At 37.6% G+C, this 19,565-nt stretch overlaps 1 protein-coding gene across 13 annotated transcripts in view; it reads right to left on the minus strand.

The window, feature by feature from the left end:
• KIDINS220 (kinase D interacting substrate 220) overlaps nucleotides 1-19,565 on the minus strand; it is a 104,662-nt gene that overhangs the window by 11,729 nt on the left and 73,368 nt on the right. For 4 of the 13 annotated variants that reach the window (XM_045979736.1, XM_045979729.1, XM_045979727.1 and 1 more), the window contains exons 23-29: nucleotides 15,629-15,807; nucleotides 14,290-14,516; nucleotides 11,766-11,879; nucleotides 10,944-11,000; nucleotides 6,693-6,728; nucleotides 4,951-4,983; nucleotides 608-739 (exon numbers count right to left, since the gene is read on the minus strand). In XM_045979736.1, the coding sequence (XP_045835692.1) occupies nucleotides 608-739; nucleotides 4,951-4,983; nucleotides 6,693-6,728; nucleotides 10,944-11,000; nucleotides 11,766-11,879; nucleotides 14,290-14,516; nucleotides 15,629-15,807 (778 nt within the window). The remainder of the gene's footprint in view (nucleotides 1-607; nucleotides 740-4,950; nucleotides 4,984-6,692; nucleotides 6,729-10,943; nucleotides 11,001-11,765; nucleotides 11,880-14,289; nucleotides 14,517-15,628; nucleotides 15,808-19,565) is intronic. The other 9 variants (XM_045979738.1, XM_045979739.1, XM_045979735.1 and 6 more) reach the window with 4 other exon arrangements.

Consider the following 19,565-nt stretch of genomic DNA (forward strand, 5'->3'; position numbering starts at 1 on the left):
AATGCAATAAACAAATACAACATAAAAACCCTTGAAGGGCTCTGTGCTGTGCTCGGGAGACGCAAGTTGCCGTGTCTCTAACTGCGAAGCTCCGCAGAGCTCTGTTCTTCCCAGCACGGCATTTGACTTACATTAGGTCATTTAAAAAATAACATTGTGGGGGCGCCTGGGTGGCTCAGGGGTTTAGGCCTCTGCCTTCAGCTCAGGTCATGATCTCAGGGCCCTGGGATCGAGCCCCGCATCGGGCTCTCGGTTCAGTGAGGAGCCTGTTTCTCCCTCTCTCTCTGCCTGCCTCTCTGCCTGCCTCTCTGCCTGCCTCTCTGACTACTTGTGACTTCTCTCTCTCTGTCAAATAAATAAAAAAATAAATTAAAAAAAATAACATTGTGATATAGCTACTTTATTTTCTTTTATCCATTTATAAACTGAGGAATATAGGGCAATTTTAGGGTACAAAATAATAAGAATCATGTTTCCATCTGGAGCGTTCCTATTCCAACAGAGAACCCAACTTGCAGAAGCTAAAACTGCAGCGTTCATCGTCCACGGAGCCCACCCCCCACGCGCTCAGGCCCGCTCTGAGGCGGCAGGTAAATGGGAACGTCACCTTTTTGATGGTTGCGCAATACTGAGGCAGCATACTCTGGTCCAGCCCTTCTATTTGTTTCAGTTTCTCGCATACTGCGTCCACATTCATTGAATTCAGTGATGCCACTGCTCCCGAGGCTGGGCCTGACCCCTAGATGAGCCATGGAAGAGTACGTGTGAACAGCATTTAGCGCCGGATGCATGAAGCCCATGACAGAGAAACACTCGCGGAGTCGCACGGAGAAGTACTCTGATTAATAACACATTTTCAGACTAAAGCTAAAAACAGCAAATGTATGTAGTATGGGAAATGCCATTAAGGGATAGATTTAGCTACTGTCTTACTTTAAGGAGTAGCTTATATAACAGCAAATACAGCCTGATCACAACCACTTTTCTAAGAAGACAAAACATTCCATGAATCAAGCACAGGCTAACTTCTCAAATGTTTACAGCCTGACCGCAGAAGGAGAGGGTACAGTCCTTAAGGAGGGGTTTAAAAAAAAAAAAAAAGGAACAAAGAGGGAAAATTATTGATGGCTGTATTATAAAAATACAAAATGCAAAAATAAAATCTATGAAATAATTTTTAAGTGCCTATAGTAAATAGCTTTAAATATCTCTATGTACTACCTGAATAATCAATGACAGCTAAAGTTTTCAGATCCTGATATTTGATATCAGGAATATCAGGATAGCAGGAATATTTAAAGGAATTTAAAACTTCCCTTTAAGAATCTATACAGTAAGTATATAAATATAAAACAATATCACTTCTTAACACAGGTAAAAGTAAATACAATCCATTAAAATTTGGTCTCATTTAAAAGAAAAATCACAACAATAAATAATCTGGTATTTACTTAGAAGAAAAGTGTTTTCGGAATGTGGTGACATACTACAGAAGTATTTGCCCCGTGGTCCATTACATACGGATTGCCTCATTCACGGATGTGGACACTGAGGTCTAAAGAGGTTAAATTTTGGGTTCCAAGTCGCAGAATAAATAGCTGGTTAGTAGAAGATTTGGGCCAGAAGCCCAACTTACCAGTTCTTAACAACTTCCTACTTTCCTTGTTCTAACAGTCTATTCTTGAAAAGTTCAAAGAAACTAGAACCACAATGGACAGAAGACAAGCCAACCAGCATAGCAGGTAACGATGATGTTCCAAATGATCTGCCCTGCTTACCGTTCAATCTGATCTTAAAATAAGTAAAACTTATCCTATCCTCAAGGATGTGTAAATTTATATTCTCTAACTTTTACCATTAACAGGACAGAAGGACACCATAACACACCCCAGATGGCCTAGTAGCCAGTTGTTAAACTTTATCTGTAACGTGAAAGCATAAATGACACTGTCATGAGAACTGAAAAATAAATATGTATGCAAACAGCTATACAGAACGTTCATCCGTATCACATATAAATACAGTAGGGAATGAGACCATATTGAACAGGGAGTTGTAATATCAGTTTTATGACAGGGAGTCTCAGCAATTTTACAAGTAGGAGACGGACCCAGAAAAGTATAGATTACTTTTACTCCCAATTAATGACTTGGGATATCCTGTACCAAACATCTTTCGTCAGTTTGTTTTTAATGAAATATAAATTTTAAATATGCCATATATTATATGGTCCAAGCTATACTGCTTCAAAAATACTAATAGCAAAATATTAGTATTTCCATAATTTAGTTTTCATATCCCTAATCATAGTTCGATTTTCTGCCTGAATGATGTAGCCAATATTCAAGGTATAATTCCTCAGTATCTACAATGGAAATTTAAAATCCTTTGTAAGAATTTTTAATAACCAAACTTGTTTTATCTTCCTTTCCTTTTAAACAGCTTTATTGAGTTATAATTCACATACTCTACAGTTCTCTCTTTTAAAGTGTATGATTCAATAGTTTTTAGTATATTTGCATAGTTATAAAATCATCACAATTCATTTTATGATTTTCACGTCCCTAAAACGAAATGCCTGTCTCCATTAGCAGTCATTCTCCATCCCTCCGACATCCACTCCCAGCCCCTGCCAACTAGGGAATCTTTCTGTCTCCAGACTTGCCTGTTCTGGACATTTTCTATAAATGGAGCCATACAACATGCAGCATTTTATGTCTGGCTTCCTTCATGTAGGATAATGTCAAGGTTCAGCCGTGTGATAGCAGGTACCAGCACTTCATTCTTTGTATTGCTGAATAATATTTATCTTTAAAATGATCTTTAATACTGCCTTCCAAATATTCTTATTCCTCAACCTGTCTCTTCTCTCTGGATACATTTCTACCTCAGATATTCTTCGTTCAAAAACAACAAATGAACAGTTTGATCACCAACATAAATAATTATCATACTGGATTATAATTTATCCTATATAGAATGAGTCCATAATGATGTAAAGAAATAACTGAATAAGTGAAAACAGATAATTGAATAAATGAAGTATGAAAGACAGCTTTTCCTTATAGAGTTGGATTAACAAATATGGAAGGAAACAGAAAATTACCATGAAGAAACCAGCACAGTCATAGTGGTTGTACATAAGATACCTCAACGTGTACTAAAATTAATGCGTAAAAGCATAAGCAGAAACAGGTTATTTGCAGAGTGTCAAAGTATCGCTGCCAAGATATTTATTCATTACAAAGTTTAGAGAAAGTAAAACTTCACAGTGTTGAAATCTGGCAGACGCCACCTTAACCAAGTGATTAAGGTCAGCATTACCAGCGGTAAGATGTGGCCCAACACTAATAAGGACGTGCGGAGAAGGGCATCACATCATTCCTGTGCGTCTCTTATGAGAGGTAATATAACCTCCAGAAGACAAACCCAAATAGAGGAACAGTCTGCAAAACACCTGACCAGTATTCTTCAAGAGTGGTAATTAAGGTCACGAAAGACAAGGAAGGACCAAGGAATTGTTACAGACCAGAGAACTCTAAGAGGTAATTAGCACCAAACACAACTGGATTGGATCTTGGATCAGAAAAATGACATTAGTGGAAAAAAGGGGTGAAATTCAAGTAAAATCTATAGTTAGTCAACAGAATTGTACCACTTTAATTTCTGCTCTTAAACAGCATACTAGTTATGAAAGATGTTAACATCAAGAGAGTACTATTTTCGTAAGTCTAAAATTATTTCAAAGTAAAAGTTTTTTTTTTAATCCCAAAAAACTCTTTCTGACAGTGCTGAAAAGGAAAAGTATAATCGGCGTAGAATAAATTAACTCTGCCAGCTCAGGAGAAATGTAAACTTTTAGAGTATCTTATTTCCACAGGGAATCTGGGAACTCAGCAAGAGAGACCTGCTGACTGATACTACTCTCTTCCTGGAAAGAGAAGCTCCACATAACTTTACTTTTATGAGTCTTTAAAACTTGTACTTTACCAATTATCTGAAAACATAACTTCTCAAAAAAAAAACAAAAACCCACAACGTATCATTGGGGATTATGTAGAAAATATATATTCCCTAAATGACTTTTCAAGTTGTATAAGACAGACAAACAGGAACATAAGATCCCTGTAATTCCATCAAAGCTATCGTCTGACTCTTGATTAAAGTAGGGCTATATCAAGATAAAGAGTAAATTATCAATAAATTAAAATATGTTATAATATGCTTCTTTGAGTAGGAGAACTGGTAGTTATCTGTGAGGTCTTTCCTCAAGTAATCCCATATAACACAATTATTCTGAAAACAAATCGATCTCAGTAACCAAAATAATGATTTTTGGGTGGAAATCTCATCAAAGGAAGGTGAAAGAGTAAAAAAGTGGTAAGAAAAAAAGCATACTTAATAATTCAACAGGTAAATTACTAGAAAACTAATTATATTCCTTTGCCAATACAAAGACTGGTAATACATTCAAGTTCATCATGCATTCTTACTTGAAATATACCTGCTGTAAGTCTAGAACAGATCATTTCAGCAAATAACACAATTTATTTTTTAAAAATTTCTAATGCAGATATTTGAATACAGAAGATGTTAGTTTGTTTAAACTGTTAAATATAAACTTCAAAATGCATACAAATCAAAATTTCTACAGGAAAAAGCAACGATAACAAAACAGACTAGAATTACCTTGATGTAAGTGTATTGTTTTATATTGTAAGTAGATTATAACTACACTCTGAAACATTACCATTTTGGTAAATTTATGAAATAAGCTTAGCATTGGTTAGCCAGAATGAGTGTCATGCAGAGGCTGAAAGCAGCTATTAAAATAAACCCAAGCCACTGAAATAAGCACAGATTTATCAACAGCCCAGCGTGAAAGTGCCCATGATTGCTTCTAATAGTCTAGTAAGAAAAGTGAGTAAGATTCACTGAAAATTTCTGTACCTGTCTTTGTTTGTTAAACCCAGAGTCACACGGCTTTAAGGAAGGAATAAAACAGAATGAAGGAAACAAGCTTAAGTAACACATCAAACAGGCACATATAATAAACACAGGCGGCCCACGTGTCATTCCTCAGACTTTCCGTAGCTTTGAACACACCACTTCTGCAGCAGCACAAGGGAAGGAACACACGCAGGCGTGCACATGCACACACATGCACACACGCACACACACACAGAGTTTACTGTCATTAACACGTGCTTGGTAACCTTATCATTGTACTCTCAAAATTCATAGTCTTCCCATTAAATGAATGACTCATGGGCCATACATTCAACAAGAAAACCGAGTAAATAAAACTTGCTCTAAAAAGTCAGTTTTTCTACCACATACCAACATAAAATTAATATTTAAATATTCTGATTAAAACACTACAGCTAAAGTTAACCAATTTAATAAGAATACAAGCACTTGGAATTCACATGATCACTTCATGAAATCAACTGTTATCTAGCCACCCTACACTTAATGCTCAGAAACATACTTTTCACACTTGGGTTTTCTTTCATTGGGCATTTGGCACATGAGAGATGCATTAAAACACCATCTGAAAGGAAAGGCCTTAACAGCCTTATGACTTTATGCTATATTGGCGAAAAATTTCTGCATACCATGATTAACATAACTAATTTTAGTGATGGAGATTTTTAAAAGCTCCAATTCAAAGCAGATGCCATTTTTCTGTACCCATTAGGCACGGAATTAGGTACCCATTAGGCTGGTGGCAAAAACAGTTAAATAGTTAAACTAATCTCCAGAGGACTGACAATATCGATTCAAAATTAGTTCCAATATTGGGTTTTTTTAATCAATACAACAATTTTTCTTTTATTTTCTTATTATTAATGTGAGTCACCATACAGTGCCTCCATTTTTGATGCAGTGTTCCACGAGTCATAGTTTCAGTAAAGGACAGGGCTTTGCTGTTTGCTAGCCTAACGTCAGATGTTCTCCTTCTGACCTGCTCAGGATCTGCTGTACCTAATGGAAACCTTGCTTTCTAATTTACATACCAACCTCATAAATAGGATTTGCAGAAAGTTACCATCTCTCTCTATATTTGTGAAAATATAGAAAGTTACCATCTCTCTCTATATTTGTGAAGACTTGAAAAAAACATCAAAAAGGAGTCCTAATGAAATGTCAGCTTAGTCTAAGATACTAGAAACACAAAAGAAAGCTACTGTCAACCTAGCTGGAAAATATAACTTACTCTTCAAATTACGTGAGAAATAATAACGAGGTCAAAGTTGACAGACGAGGCCTCACCTACCTTTTAGGGCAATCTTAAAAAAAAAGGTACTAAAACTGCAATGAATGTGATTGTGCTATTTTTTAACTTCTAATTGTACTCTAGGGTGTCTGTGACTTCGTGACTGCAATATATTTCTGTGGAAATCGCTCCATCAATTTCGTGCCAGTTTATTAACTGCTTAGGGAGAAACGTTTTCTTGAGTTTGAGGCTGGCACACACTTTCAGGCCCAAAGTGCACACAATTTTTCACTATATCATGAAAGTAAAAATAAGTTAATACTTCTCCATACTGAAACAGAATAATAAAAACACATTTCTAATATACTTTAGAAAGTGTGAATGACCCTGAGAAAAGCCACTGAGAGGTGGCCGCAAGCGTGTGTCCGGATCCTATACCCTGAACAAAATCTAGAACGAGCCCATTTCTTACCCAAGGCATCTTTAACTTTCTCGTCCAACTCTGCTCCTGAACAATGAGAAACAGCTTGATTTGGATATACATTTGTTTGCAAACGGGTTAAAAGTTCTAAGCCAGTGGTGGAAATAAAAATTATCTACAGTTCAGCCCCATCTTTTTTTACTTTATTTTTTCTTCTTCTTTTTGCTTACTTATTGCTACTCTGCCAACTGCATCCAGTTTCATGAAAACCAAGACCTTCATTTTTAATACCTTTATTAATTCATCAATTTTCATTGATCTCTAATGGCACACGGGAAGTAAGGATACTGTCATTAATCCTGTCTTTGCACTTCTGAAGTTCTTCATAATACTACTGGGTACTAATTCTTTTCATGCCTTTTTAAAAAATGAATTAATTTTTTAAAGATTTTATTTACTTATTTGCCAGAGAGAGAGAGAGAGCCCAAGCAGGGGGAGCAGCAGGCAGAGGGAGAAGCAGGCTCCCCGCTGAGCAGAGAGCCCAATGTGGGGCTCAATCCCAGGACCCTGAGATCAGGACCTGAGCCGAAGGCAGATGCTTAACCAACTAAGCCACCCAGGTGCCCCAATTTTTCATGACTTTTCAATGTGGTATGTAAGTGATCTAAATACAGCTGCCTGAAGGTATCAAGGAAACCCGTGGCACAGAAGCCCGAGAATGACTGACTTCGGAGCTCAGAGAATTCCCTTGGCAGCCTTTGAACCCACAGGCTCAATGTGGGCAGGAGTTTCATCAGTTTTGTCCACTGCTGTGTCCCACCAGGATGGGTCCCGGTAGACACTCAACAGATTTGTTGAGCCGGTGAGTGTTCACACAGGGACCTGTAGAACTCAGCGCTAAGTAATTCAAGGAAGGATAAGAAGGAAAGAAATGCTGTATCGTTCTGCTTTTGAAGGACTGCTTTTCAGTGAAATACGGTTTCCACCATGAGCAGCAGACCTTAGATAAAAACCGACTCCCGGACTGCTAAGAGCGACTCTGAAAGACCATACCAAAATGCCACGGAGGCGCCGCCCCGGCCTGAGAGAAACCCTCCCCACTGGGGCCTCCCCTACATGGTCACGGAGGCTGGGCTGCCATTATTTCCAGCGGAACCTGGACGGAAAGAAAGCACAGGCACCAAGTACGTTCCCTGGAAAGCAGTCACAACTTTAAAGTATTTATTTGGAGCACTCAACCAACCCAGAAATCCTTCTAGATTCTAAGAAAGCAAACCAACAGAAGCATCACCAGATGGAAGGCAGAGTGAACCTCCACTGACCGGTGTATTTGTACACCACTCCTACGACTAAGACAGGTAATTTAACATGAAACACTTTTAGTTCGAGTCTTTAAAGCTCCATAAAATTTGGCCTTGGTGTAGTAATAATAATAATTAAGTCTTGAAAGTGTCCTAAGGTTGAGTAATCCTTACATCAGACCTATGTGGTAGGTCTGCTTTTTCCAGATGAGGAAGTTGGGCATGGAAGAGGTTCAGTAATTTGTCCAAGGCAAAGCGCTAACCGCCAGGGTCGGGTCTATCTGACTTCAGATTGAACACCTGGCTAAGGCATGCTGAGTGTTAACAGGGGCGAAGAGAGCAGCACGGTCTGAGGAATGGGCTGTGACACGGGCATGTGGCTCCAGCCCCACATCGGGCACCCCCCTCCTGTGCACCTCAGACAAGTCTCTCAGACCCAGTCCTGAAAGTTCTGCACTGTGGGGCTGAAGGAGGCCGCGGGTCCTAGTGCTCCTGCGGACCCTCAAAAGGAAGGCAAGTCCGGGGTGGGGGCCACACTGCACTTCTACTGGTTTTATGAACTAGAGCTCTAATTAGGATTTCACTTCTGAAAAAAACTCCTTTGCTTTACAAGATTGAAAACCACAGTCCATTTGAGCTCTGATTTCTGGGGGACACATCTTGGGTCCAATGTTAATCTTCTTCCCCAGCTTTATAAGATCTGGCATGTATTTTCTCTACATAAAATTGTTTTTTAAAGTTAGCACCAAGTCTTGTATTTTACCTCTTCACTGTTGTGAAACACCGGACATATCTATAGCTTATCTGGAAGTCCTTGGCTGGCCTTCACAAGCTGTACCCATGACAATGTTCTTTAATGTGAGAAAACCCAATTGTTTCATTAAAATCTACTTTTTAAAGGTTTATCAGAATTCCCTGTGGTAAAAAAAGATGGGACCACTTATGTTGAAAATGACATAAGTGGCTAACTCGTTATGGTCTTCCTTGTATTGGTGGTGGTGTTTATTTTGACTCATTACTCTGTGTCTGTAATGACAAGATAGTTTATCCAAAAGCCTTTGTGTAGCTCCCGACTTATCTATTAGCAGCTCTCGTCATCAGCTGTTGCATATGAGGGGACAGTTGAATGAGTGAACGGACTTGACCCAGAATCCTATTATCTCAGAAACATAAAACTTTCTACCACAGGACTGGGAAGCCATATGAGCCCCGAAGGGTTAAATAATTTTTATATTAACTACTTCTGTGTTGGTTCAGCTATAAAAATCCTAGACAATGTTTCCAAGTACAGATACTTCACATTTCCACCACTGCTTTTGATCTGGGTTTGAACTAAGTGTCTATTTTTACTAGTCTTCTACCAAACAAATTTTACATGCTATTGTCATTGTTAATTTCTTAAAAGCAAAGAAAGCTTGGTAAGCATTTATTATTCACTAAGCCAATCACAAAACTATCTTTTAATATTAAAAGGAGAGCAAACAGTAGAGTTATTTCACTAAACAAAGGCACTAATATATGCAGAGCACCTTTATCCTTTGTTATTGGGTTTCTAAACACATCACAAGAATTGCATTATTTCCCCTTCCCCAAAAACTCATTTCAAATTTGCTTAAAGCTCCTTCACTGGTCCCTGAAAGAAACTACAGATATCTTCTAATTACAAGACTTTGTCCACATACTCAAGCATAGGAATAGCTACTATTTTAGCATGTCTGTGTCATTAAGACCAATCAAATTCTTCACAGTACCTGATTTTCATCAAAAGTTTGCTAAGGAATTTTAGCTTAGAACGTATGTATGAAGGGCTCTCTGACTAAACTAAAAGTCATTCTTGCACATAGTGGGCAATGATCCACGCATTAAAGATTCCCCCAACACCCAAATAGAATTATTATGGTTTACTGTGTCTATTATTCCTAGATAATTGAAGTCACTCAAACACTTCAGCTGAAATGTTAATGACTTAAAAGGAACCATCAACTCCTCAACGAAATCATCAAAATGGTTCTCTTTCCTCTCTTACTAACATTAACTCAAAGAAAATTAAAGGTACAAAAACTACTGCCTACCCAAATGCATGTTTTAAGTTCAAAGTTGCGGATGAGCTCAGGATGTAGTATTTCCCCCACGTTAATTCTAACTGTCAAGGCACACTTTAGCAGAGCTCTAGATTAAACTGATCATGTCCACATGGGCACAACATTCTGCAAATAAATCAAAAGAAGGTAAAATACAAACTGGGTTCCCAAATTCCATATTGAGTAAATGAATATTTTAAGGCTCATCACATTAAACATATTTCTTATTAAACATAAAGTCCTGAATAACAAATCTACAGAATGATTTCCCACACAATTTTTTTTAAGAAACCCCACTTTAAGGTGTTGGCCCAAAAAGGTTTAAATAATTCCCTTTACATAATAAACTACCTCTGTTTACCTAGCAATTTTATTTTAATAAAAATACAGGTCAAGAAAAACAGTACTACATTCACACTGGGGTTTCACAAACTGTGACACCCAGATTAAGCCTGCGTCACCACAGATGCATTCTGGTCTACACCACTAAGCTTCTAATGTCCTTCTGTGGTCTCGAGGAGATTGTGGACACTTTCCAAAGTATTCCACATGTGCAGTTCCAACTGGAGCCTTAAGAAAAAGAATCAAAGGTGAAAATATTGCTCAAGACTAAGGAACATATGCCACCAACTGACTGCTCCTGAAGGCTGCTAGAAAAATCCTGCCCTTGGACAATAAAAAAAAGTGCCCATCCCATGTCATTGAAAAAGGGGAAAAACTGGAGGATATACAGGGTAGAGTTAAACATTAGTTTTTAAATTAATCCATGAACTATAATGATTAGTTTCAGCTACTCTACGCTAGCGGCCACAACAGCAGAGACGCAGAGTTAGGGGACTGCTGTCACCACAACTAGGACAGTTGTTACTGCTGCAGAAGCCATGACAGGCTCGCGTCCCACCACAAGACTACTCCGTTACCCGCAAGGAGTCTGTGGGTGAAGGAAGCCCCTCAGCAGCATCCTCCTTGATAACCTCCTAACAACACAAAACAAGAGCGTGGGTGAAAGGTGAGGGGGCAAACTAGGATGACGAATGAACACGATGCTGACATGATCACAGACGACACTGAAACCTGGCTGTGAGTCGATTTCCCCTAGTGGCATTTACATTTGAAATAACAGTGTAAGTTCTATAGCTTTTACCTTCTAATGTATAAAAGTATATTGACAAGAAATTTCTTTTTGTGAATTGTTAAACTAAGCTGACCATCGGGAACACATAATATTTTACAATGTATTTTGTTTTGGATTAGATTCAATCATACGTTTAAGTAATTCCCTAATTCTATTTAATTTCTGCTTTAAATTAAAATGTTCTTCCAATATATCCTTGAATTTTTATACCATAGGGCTAACATACATACATATATATAAATATACACACACACACACACACACACAGATACCATGTATGTATATTTTTGTAAAAAGATATTAGAAATTAGCAAATGTAAAGGTTTAGTTTTTAGAGTTTTGGTAAGAGACACTGCACTCTAAGCCAGAAACTCTGATTGTAAACAGCTCAACATTTATTCACTGAGGCCGCTAGTCATTTTCCTTCCATAGACATTTGCCAGAAATGAAAACAAAATACATTTTATGTTAGTAATAGCTTATCTGTCTTAAGACTATTTATAAAGTAAGTTGCATTCTTTTGTTACAGAAAGGAAATAACCAAACTTCTACTGCTGACTGTGTGTCTTATTAGATTAATACTTTAGTTACCCTTTTTTATACTTACTAGGCCATTGCTCTGATCTCTGGGCAAATTCGTTTTTACTGATGGACGTGAGATGAGGTGTTGGGAGCTGCCAGGGTAATACCTTGGCGTGTAAAGGTAGGGGGCAAAGAATGGCTATGGAAAAAACACGTAACAAAAGAAGGGGATAAACAATTACAGAAATCAAAGTGTGATGAGATTTATCAAACGAAACTAACCAATAAAACACAACTCCAAATTTTTAATAATGCAAGTGACAAAACAAAAGAAAAAGAGCCTTACTTATAGTCTCTAAGATATCAAACCCAAATTTAAGACCCAGTATTTAAATTTTCATATTATTGATTTAATATAAGGTTTTTTAAGCAAAAGTTTTACACCTTCCAATCTGACAAGAGTTTCTCCTTAACATTTTCATGGGCTTACCGTGTATCAGTTACTAAGTGACTTACAAATATTGACTCACAATTTACTTAACAACAACAAAAAAAAGCAAAATGGACTCTTAATACCATCCTTTTCAAAAAAAAGATTAGCCTTAAGAAAGACAAAAAAAGTCTTGATAGATATGAGAACACCTTAGCATGGATTCCAGGAATATTATTACTCTAAGTTCCCAGAGCTTACTTTTTTTCCTATGCCGTAGAGTGTATCTCCTAAATAAGGTGTATTTTTTTAATGGGGAATCCATTGTTTAGCGAGATTTATAACTCCGGCATTTATTTGTAGCCAACTTCACATAAACAGGAGATATCAGATTATATGTGCTAAACATAAAGATTAAAACTCATTAAGCTTCATTACACTGAAATAACATCTTCCCATACCTTTTTACTGCTGCCATTTAAGAAAAATTTTCCCCTTTTAACTTTCAGACTAAGAACCTCAAATAACTAGAACAAAAAATAACTAGATCTAAAAACATGAGAAAATGTTAAGTGTTTTTAAAGTGATAAAATACTATTAAAGCATCACATCAGCCTGATGGTATGGTAAATTAAAAAAATAAATAAATTTCTTGGTTTCAAAACCTCAACTGTCATCTACCAATCAATGAGCCATTTTATGTAAAATTACAGCAGATTTTAAGACTGCTAAATAAAACCCTGCATTTCAACACTGTCTACCACACAGTTAAATTTTACAAGGATGGAATACATTATAAAATGCTATTGTTCCACCTTCTTCCTCCTTGTCTGAATAAAAGAATAGAATAACATTCTTACGACCTCTATGAAGAGTGCCGCTAATTACGGTTGAGCTTGAACAACACTGGCGTGAGTTCTGATCCCCACCATCCCCCACCCCCGAAACCGTGTAGTCGAAAATCTGTCAAAATAACTTTTGACTTCCCAAAAACTTAAGTACTAATAGCGTAGAGACTAGAAGCCTTACCGACAACAGTAACAATCAAATGTGCATATTTTATCGGTTTTATGTACTATATGCTATATTCTTACAATCAAGTAAGCTAGAGAACAGAAAATATTAAGAAAAGCATAAGGAAAACACATTTACAGTACTGTGCTGTAACTGCTTTTTAAAAAATGCTGTGTAAAAGTGGACCCACACAGCTCAAACCCGTGTTGTTCAAGGGTCAACTGTACTTATATGGCCAACATTTTTCAAAACCTGAAAATTTAATTTAAATTTTGGAATTTCTTCATTGCCACATTTACTCTAAACTTTGCTTTCTTCCTAGCTCGCATGACATTTACTTAGGCATGCAGTTGGCTTCTGTGAACACTAGCCCCTATGTTTTTCTCAAATTAGACTAAAGAGGGAGACAACAAAAATAAGAAACAGTAATGGACCTTAGCGTACAGTTCCAGAAAGTATAACACTAGGGCTCACGCTCCAATATCCTGTAGGAAATATTAGGGCTTAAGGTCAGTAGGAAGGGTATAGCTCAGGCCACTAAACTTGATAGGGTCTGTGTATTACCGATCACTGTATTTCCATCTTTTGCAGTAGAAAATGACCACAGTTATACTACGTAAATAATTATGCCTGACTGTACATAACCTGAAATATAACTCCAGAAAGGCTACAGTGCTATTACTTGGCAATAACATCTGATCCTACAAGTGATATCTTCTATCATAAGCTCACATTTAAAAGATATAACACATATTAAATCTAGATTTACTGAATACTGTAGAAATTTAAGTTTGAAGTTAAATCTTGTTCTAAATGCCAATATAATCATGCAAAATATAACAAATGGAACACTGTTAATGGACAAACAGAGAAACAGCTCCCTTTGTGGCACAGGATCGTCACTGATGACCTGTGGAGGTCACTTCCTTAAAGAAGCAAAAAGCGTCTCTAACATTCGAGACTCAGCTGAGATCTAGACCCCATTAAAGTTAAAAGTTCTTTTTATTTTTTAAAAAAATCATATATTTTAAATTCAAACTTAACATTTTTCCTATTCTAAAGCTAAACATGCAGTTTCAAAACAGTAACAGAATCCACAGCAGAAAAGTTCTGGTATTTCCCCCAAACAAATTCTTAGAATGAAAGATTCCTCGCACTTCCTTACCCTGTTGTAGAACGGATGCTGAGGTCCCGTCATGCCACTGTAATAGCTGCTGTGAGGCTGTGGGGACACGACCCCACCTCCAAACGGTCCATTGAAGGAAGTGGATGAAGAGCAGACAGACGGGGGCTGGCTGTAGCCTGACGGGGGTCTAGGAGGAGCTTCGTGTAGAGGCAGCGGAGGATACGCGAGCCCCCCAATATTAATCTGGTCTCTCGCAGCGCGAACATCTGAGAGATTAAACAGTACCCCAGAAGACAAAAGAGAAGAGGACTTCAGTCATCAGTCCAGCTATCACGTCCTCCTTTAGTCATCAAATAGAAACGTGCTTTTTTCCCACTCTTGCCAAGGATTCCAACTGATTTAAAGGAGAAAGCAAATCCTGACTCATAAAAATCTTGTTCACAGACATTCTAGTGAGAAAAACTCAACTACTTTGCTACTAAAAGCTTTCTTCACCATTTGAAAAGTCACCAACATCTGGATCCTTCTCTTCAGTTACCAGAACAATAATATTTTTTCTCTAACTATTTAAGGTATTTGTGCTATTCTAACAGTGGCTATGATCCATAAGGTATTATTACTCATAACTATTACTAATATTTATGAATAATAACTATTAATAACTCACAGTGCTCTAATATTAATAAATACAGTGATTGCTAAACTGTGGGTGTGCAAACTATATGATTTATCCTTCTCTGAACAAAACAAACAATTCCATAGCCACAAAATACACCTTGATATCAGCCTTATAACTGGTACCTAAAAAGAAAGCAGAAGTGGACTGAAGCTCTCTCTTCTTAACTCTCAGGAAACTCAAGGGCAGCTCAGCAGCGCCGCACGGAAGGTCATGTGTTTCAGGAACGGGTATGTGTATGCGTGCACGACATTGGTGGTTCAAGAACAAATGAAACGATTCCAAAACTTGAACGTCACCGTCCCTAAGTTGCAGTCCACAAGTTTAGGTGAAAATTTATCAAGTAATATAAGGATATTTTGGCCCCTTCAGATAGAGACCCTATTAAGATCAGTCACAGAAAAATTGTGATGGACCGACATCTTACAGGGGTGACTGCGTCTTAAAAGGAATCTGACTGCAAAGAAGTCAGGAATGTGGGTTGAGAAACATTACAATAAGGTGGTTTTACAAGCGACATTTTCTTAGAGTCTCTAAAGGAGGTCAAGATTCCTAATCGTGTTTCATTAACTGTCCTGTGTAGTGCTTGGTTCAGTATTTCTTGGTTTTTCATAGAGCAAGACAAACTCGCATAGCTAAGTTAGAAATGAGAAACATCTCGAAGACCAGATGAGACAAATCACACTTACTACTACTACCCACCTGCAATAATTTCCCGTAGCTTGGGGTCTAGGTTGACAGTGCATGGCAAAAAGGTTTTTACATCTCGAGCCACAAGAACTGGGGTCCTTGAAGACAAAAACACTTCAAAGTTTCTTATATCTCCATCTATTTCTAGCAGTGGCTCAACATCTTTAGTTGTTGGAATATTCTTTGATATTCTTCAAACAAGAAACAAATGAAAAACGTCATTAATGTCAGCATCAGAAAGGAAAATTCCACATGTACCTCAAAATTTATATATGAAAATAAATAACACATTATACATCTTGTTTTCATTAAAAATTTTCTTAAGAAAAGAAACCGGTACACTACAAAATTATGAAGATAACAAGTGTGAGGTCAGCCTTTGGCCAAGGGCAGGACCGGAGCTAGGAAACAGGAAGAAGAGCAGCATATCCTAGGCACTCACATGTTGGTGAGGACCGCTCTGTGCAAATTAAATGAGTTACCGTTTTACGCACGAGAAGAGTGAGCCTCAGACAAACGAGGCAGCCTGCCTAGAGCCACGCAAGCACACAAGACAAGCTGACCGGTTCTGACTCCGTGCTTATTATGGGGTACCACGGTTCTTCCCTTTGCAAAGAAGAGAAGAAATAAACAATAATTTTTAAATAAATTACATAAAATTAAAAAAAAGTTAGTACAGGTTTTTCCTTTTTCAAAAAAGGTCTTATTCTCTATTTCTTCACTGCCCAGACCCAATCCTGGGCTGGTAGCCAAATATTAAAAGCCATCTGAGGGAAAATCCAGAGAACAAAATTAGCAAACAAGAAGAGAAGAGTGTGCTGGTGAGAAGATAAGGACAGCAATTTTGTCTTCATGAATTTCAGGGAGTCCCTCTCACGGACTCACTCGCACATATACAAAACGGAAAAGCCCTCCGAAATAGGATTACTCTTATAAATTAGAGTATTCAAACTGATTCAAACTGATTAGCATTCAAACTGATTAGTAATATGGTTTAAATGATATGAAAACCTTGGAGAATGGTTACAAAGAATCATTTGCAGAAGTGGCCAAAATTTCAGAACTTTAACAGTTAAAAAGGTAGTTCGTCTGTTTGAGGAGTTTAACATGAAATACTAAGAAGAGAGGCTACAAAGATTCAGATAAAAACACACAGCTGACAAGTCACATGAAACAAATTAACTGAATTTCAATGCCAGCTCTGCTTAAACTTGAATGTGAACAGTGTTCTCAGTATGATGAACAATACTGCTGTTCACAAGCCAACAGTCTACTGCTGGTTTCCAGATTGAAGGCTCGATTTTAACCTTTTGAGCTCAATACATTAAGCTCTTCTACTGAAAGAGATATTTATGTAAATGATAATCTTTTGGCAGCAGGCCACTAAAATCATATGTGTCTTTATTTTTCAGATATTTCTCCAAAGGTTAGTATTTAAAGAATTTAAGTAACTTCACTTTTCAATTAAGAGTGAATTTAAATTTCTAGTATTATGAATCATGTGAATTAAAGTTGCCAGCAGTTAAATGGCCCACAGAAAGCATTATAAAACCTCAGGCATCAATGAGCTCCTAGTAAGTTTAAATGCAATTTCTTTCTATGCTACCAATCTAGTGGTACTTGTTAATGCCAACATCAATGTAAGTTAAAAGCATTTTGATTATAAATGACAGTGGTTTAGAGAAAGTCCATATTAATTCCTTGGCAGAAATTACATAAGCCATTCAAATCACTTCCATTCAAAATGAGGTCTTAAATTACAGGGGAATAAACTTCCTATTTTAAATCAAAATATAAACAGATTCGAAAAGCATAATTTATGAAGGCATTATTTATCATACTTTGTCTAAAAGTAGCCACCTAATAATGTCATTATTTAATCATTGAAGGTTAAAAATAAGACAAATTTTCTTTAAAAACTTAAACAGGGAAAACTCTTAACTGTCTCAGAATTTTTTACCTTAAAATCAATTTAACCCCTAGTAGACTCAAATACTTCCTACCACAGTGAGTGCCCATTTATTAAATAATACTCTAATGCACTCTGGAAAGAGATGGAGCACACAGACAGAAAACAGCTACTCTGCACTGTAGCCAATGGGTGAGGAACAAAAGAGGAAGTGAAGTGCACATCTGTGGAAACACAACCAAACACCCCGAACACCTTCGGAGCTAACTGTGCTCTCCTGTTCCGTCTTGATCCAGTAAATTCCTACTCATCCTTCGTCTCAGTCCAACTTCCCCTCTTCCGGGAAGTCTTCTCCAAGCGCAGGCCCGCATAGCACATACTCTTTCTTGCACACCACCTATCACCACTGGAATTTTATTGTCTATTAGTGGAATTATTTTATTAATGTCTACTCCCCCTCTAGACTACAAGTTCCTTTAGAGCTGGGACTAGGTTTGGTGGTGGTCACGATTCTACCTCCAGCGCCTTGAAGCAGAGCATTGTCACGTGACTTTTTCTTAAATACCCGTGGAGTGAAAAATACATCTCTATCTGTAGAGTGAATACACACAAAAAATGCATTAGTCCCTAAGAACCCTACTCTTTTATAATAATTTTCACTTTAATTCCCCTTTCTGATATTGGAAACAAATTTATGCTTGGGAAAGTGTAGGTCGATCCACTTTTAGTCAATTTTCATACATGGTGTGAGATAGGGGTCCAACTTCATTCTTTCACATGTGGAAAGCTAGTTGGCCCAGCACCTTTGGGGAAGAGACTATTCTTTTCCCCATGAAATGGATTTGGCACCCTTCTCAAAGCTCAATTGGCCAGATGTATGAGTTTCCTAGTGTAGTCATTGAACAGGATGCCTTTAAAATGCAAGATTACTTTTGCAAGTTTTGAAAGTATTTCTGAACTCTCATCTATTCCATTGGTCTATAAGCCTATCTATAGGCCAGTACCTCATTGTTTTGATTACCGCAATTTTGTAGTTAGTTTTTAAAATTGAGAAACGTGAGCCCTCCGACTTTATTGTTCTTTCTTCGAGACTGTTTTGGCTACTCATATTCATATTCAATTTCGTATGAACCAGAGGATCAGGTTTCTATTTCTGCAAAAGGCTACTGGAATGTGGACAGGGACTGCACTGAATCTGTAGATCACTTTGGGTAGTGCTGACATCTTAATATTTAGTCTTCCTGTGGATGAACATGAGATATATTTCCATATACTAGGATTTTTTTTTAGATTTTTTATTTAGCAATTCACAGTTTTCAATGTACAATTATTTAACCTCATTGGTTAAATTTATTACTGGGCATTTCATTCTTTTAGATGCTATAGTAAACAGAATTGCTTTCTGAATCTCCTTTCCGATAACAATCTGCAGAGGTCTAGAAACACACTGATTTTTGTGTTGATCAGGAGCCCGCAACTCTGCTGAATTTATCAGCTCTAGCAGCTTTCTTGGGGATTCCTTGGGGATTTTCCATATACAGGATCATGTCATTTGCGATAGGAGATAGTTTTTCTTCTTCCTTTCCAATCTGGATCCTTTTACTTCTCTGTTTCTCGTCTAACCGCACTCACTAGAACTCCACGATGACAGTGAACAGCACTGGTGAGAGTGGGCGTCTCAGTCAACTCGGGCTGCTGTAACAAACACCACAGACTGCACAGCTTAAACATTTATTTCTCACATTTCATGGAGTCTAGAAGTCTGAGATCAGAGTGCCAGCTCAGACAGGTTCTGATGAGAACCCTCTCCCTGGTTTGCGGCTAGCTCTCTGGTCCTTCTTACAAGGACACGAATCCCATCATGAGGACTCTATCCTCTTGACTTCTTCTGAACCTACTTACCTCCCAAAGTCCTCATCTCTAATATGATCACACTGGGCTAAAACTGCCCCCATGCAGAAGGCTGTGCTGAGTGTAAGACAACACTCAATGGAGCAGAGAACTTGTTAGAAAGCAAAGAGACATTTCCAAGCAGTGGTC

This window comes from Meles meles, chromosome 15 (assembly GCF_922984935.1).
Source record: "Meles meles chromosome 15, mMelMel3.1 paternal haplotype, whole genome shotgun sequence".
Lineage (NCBI taxonomy): Eukaryota > Metazoa > Chordata > Mammalia > Carnivora > Mustelidae > Meles > Meles meles.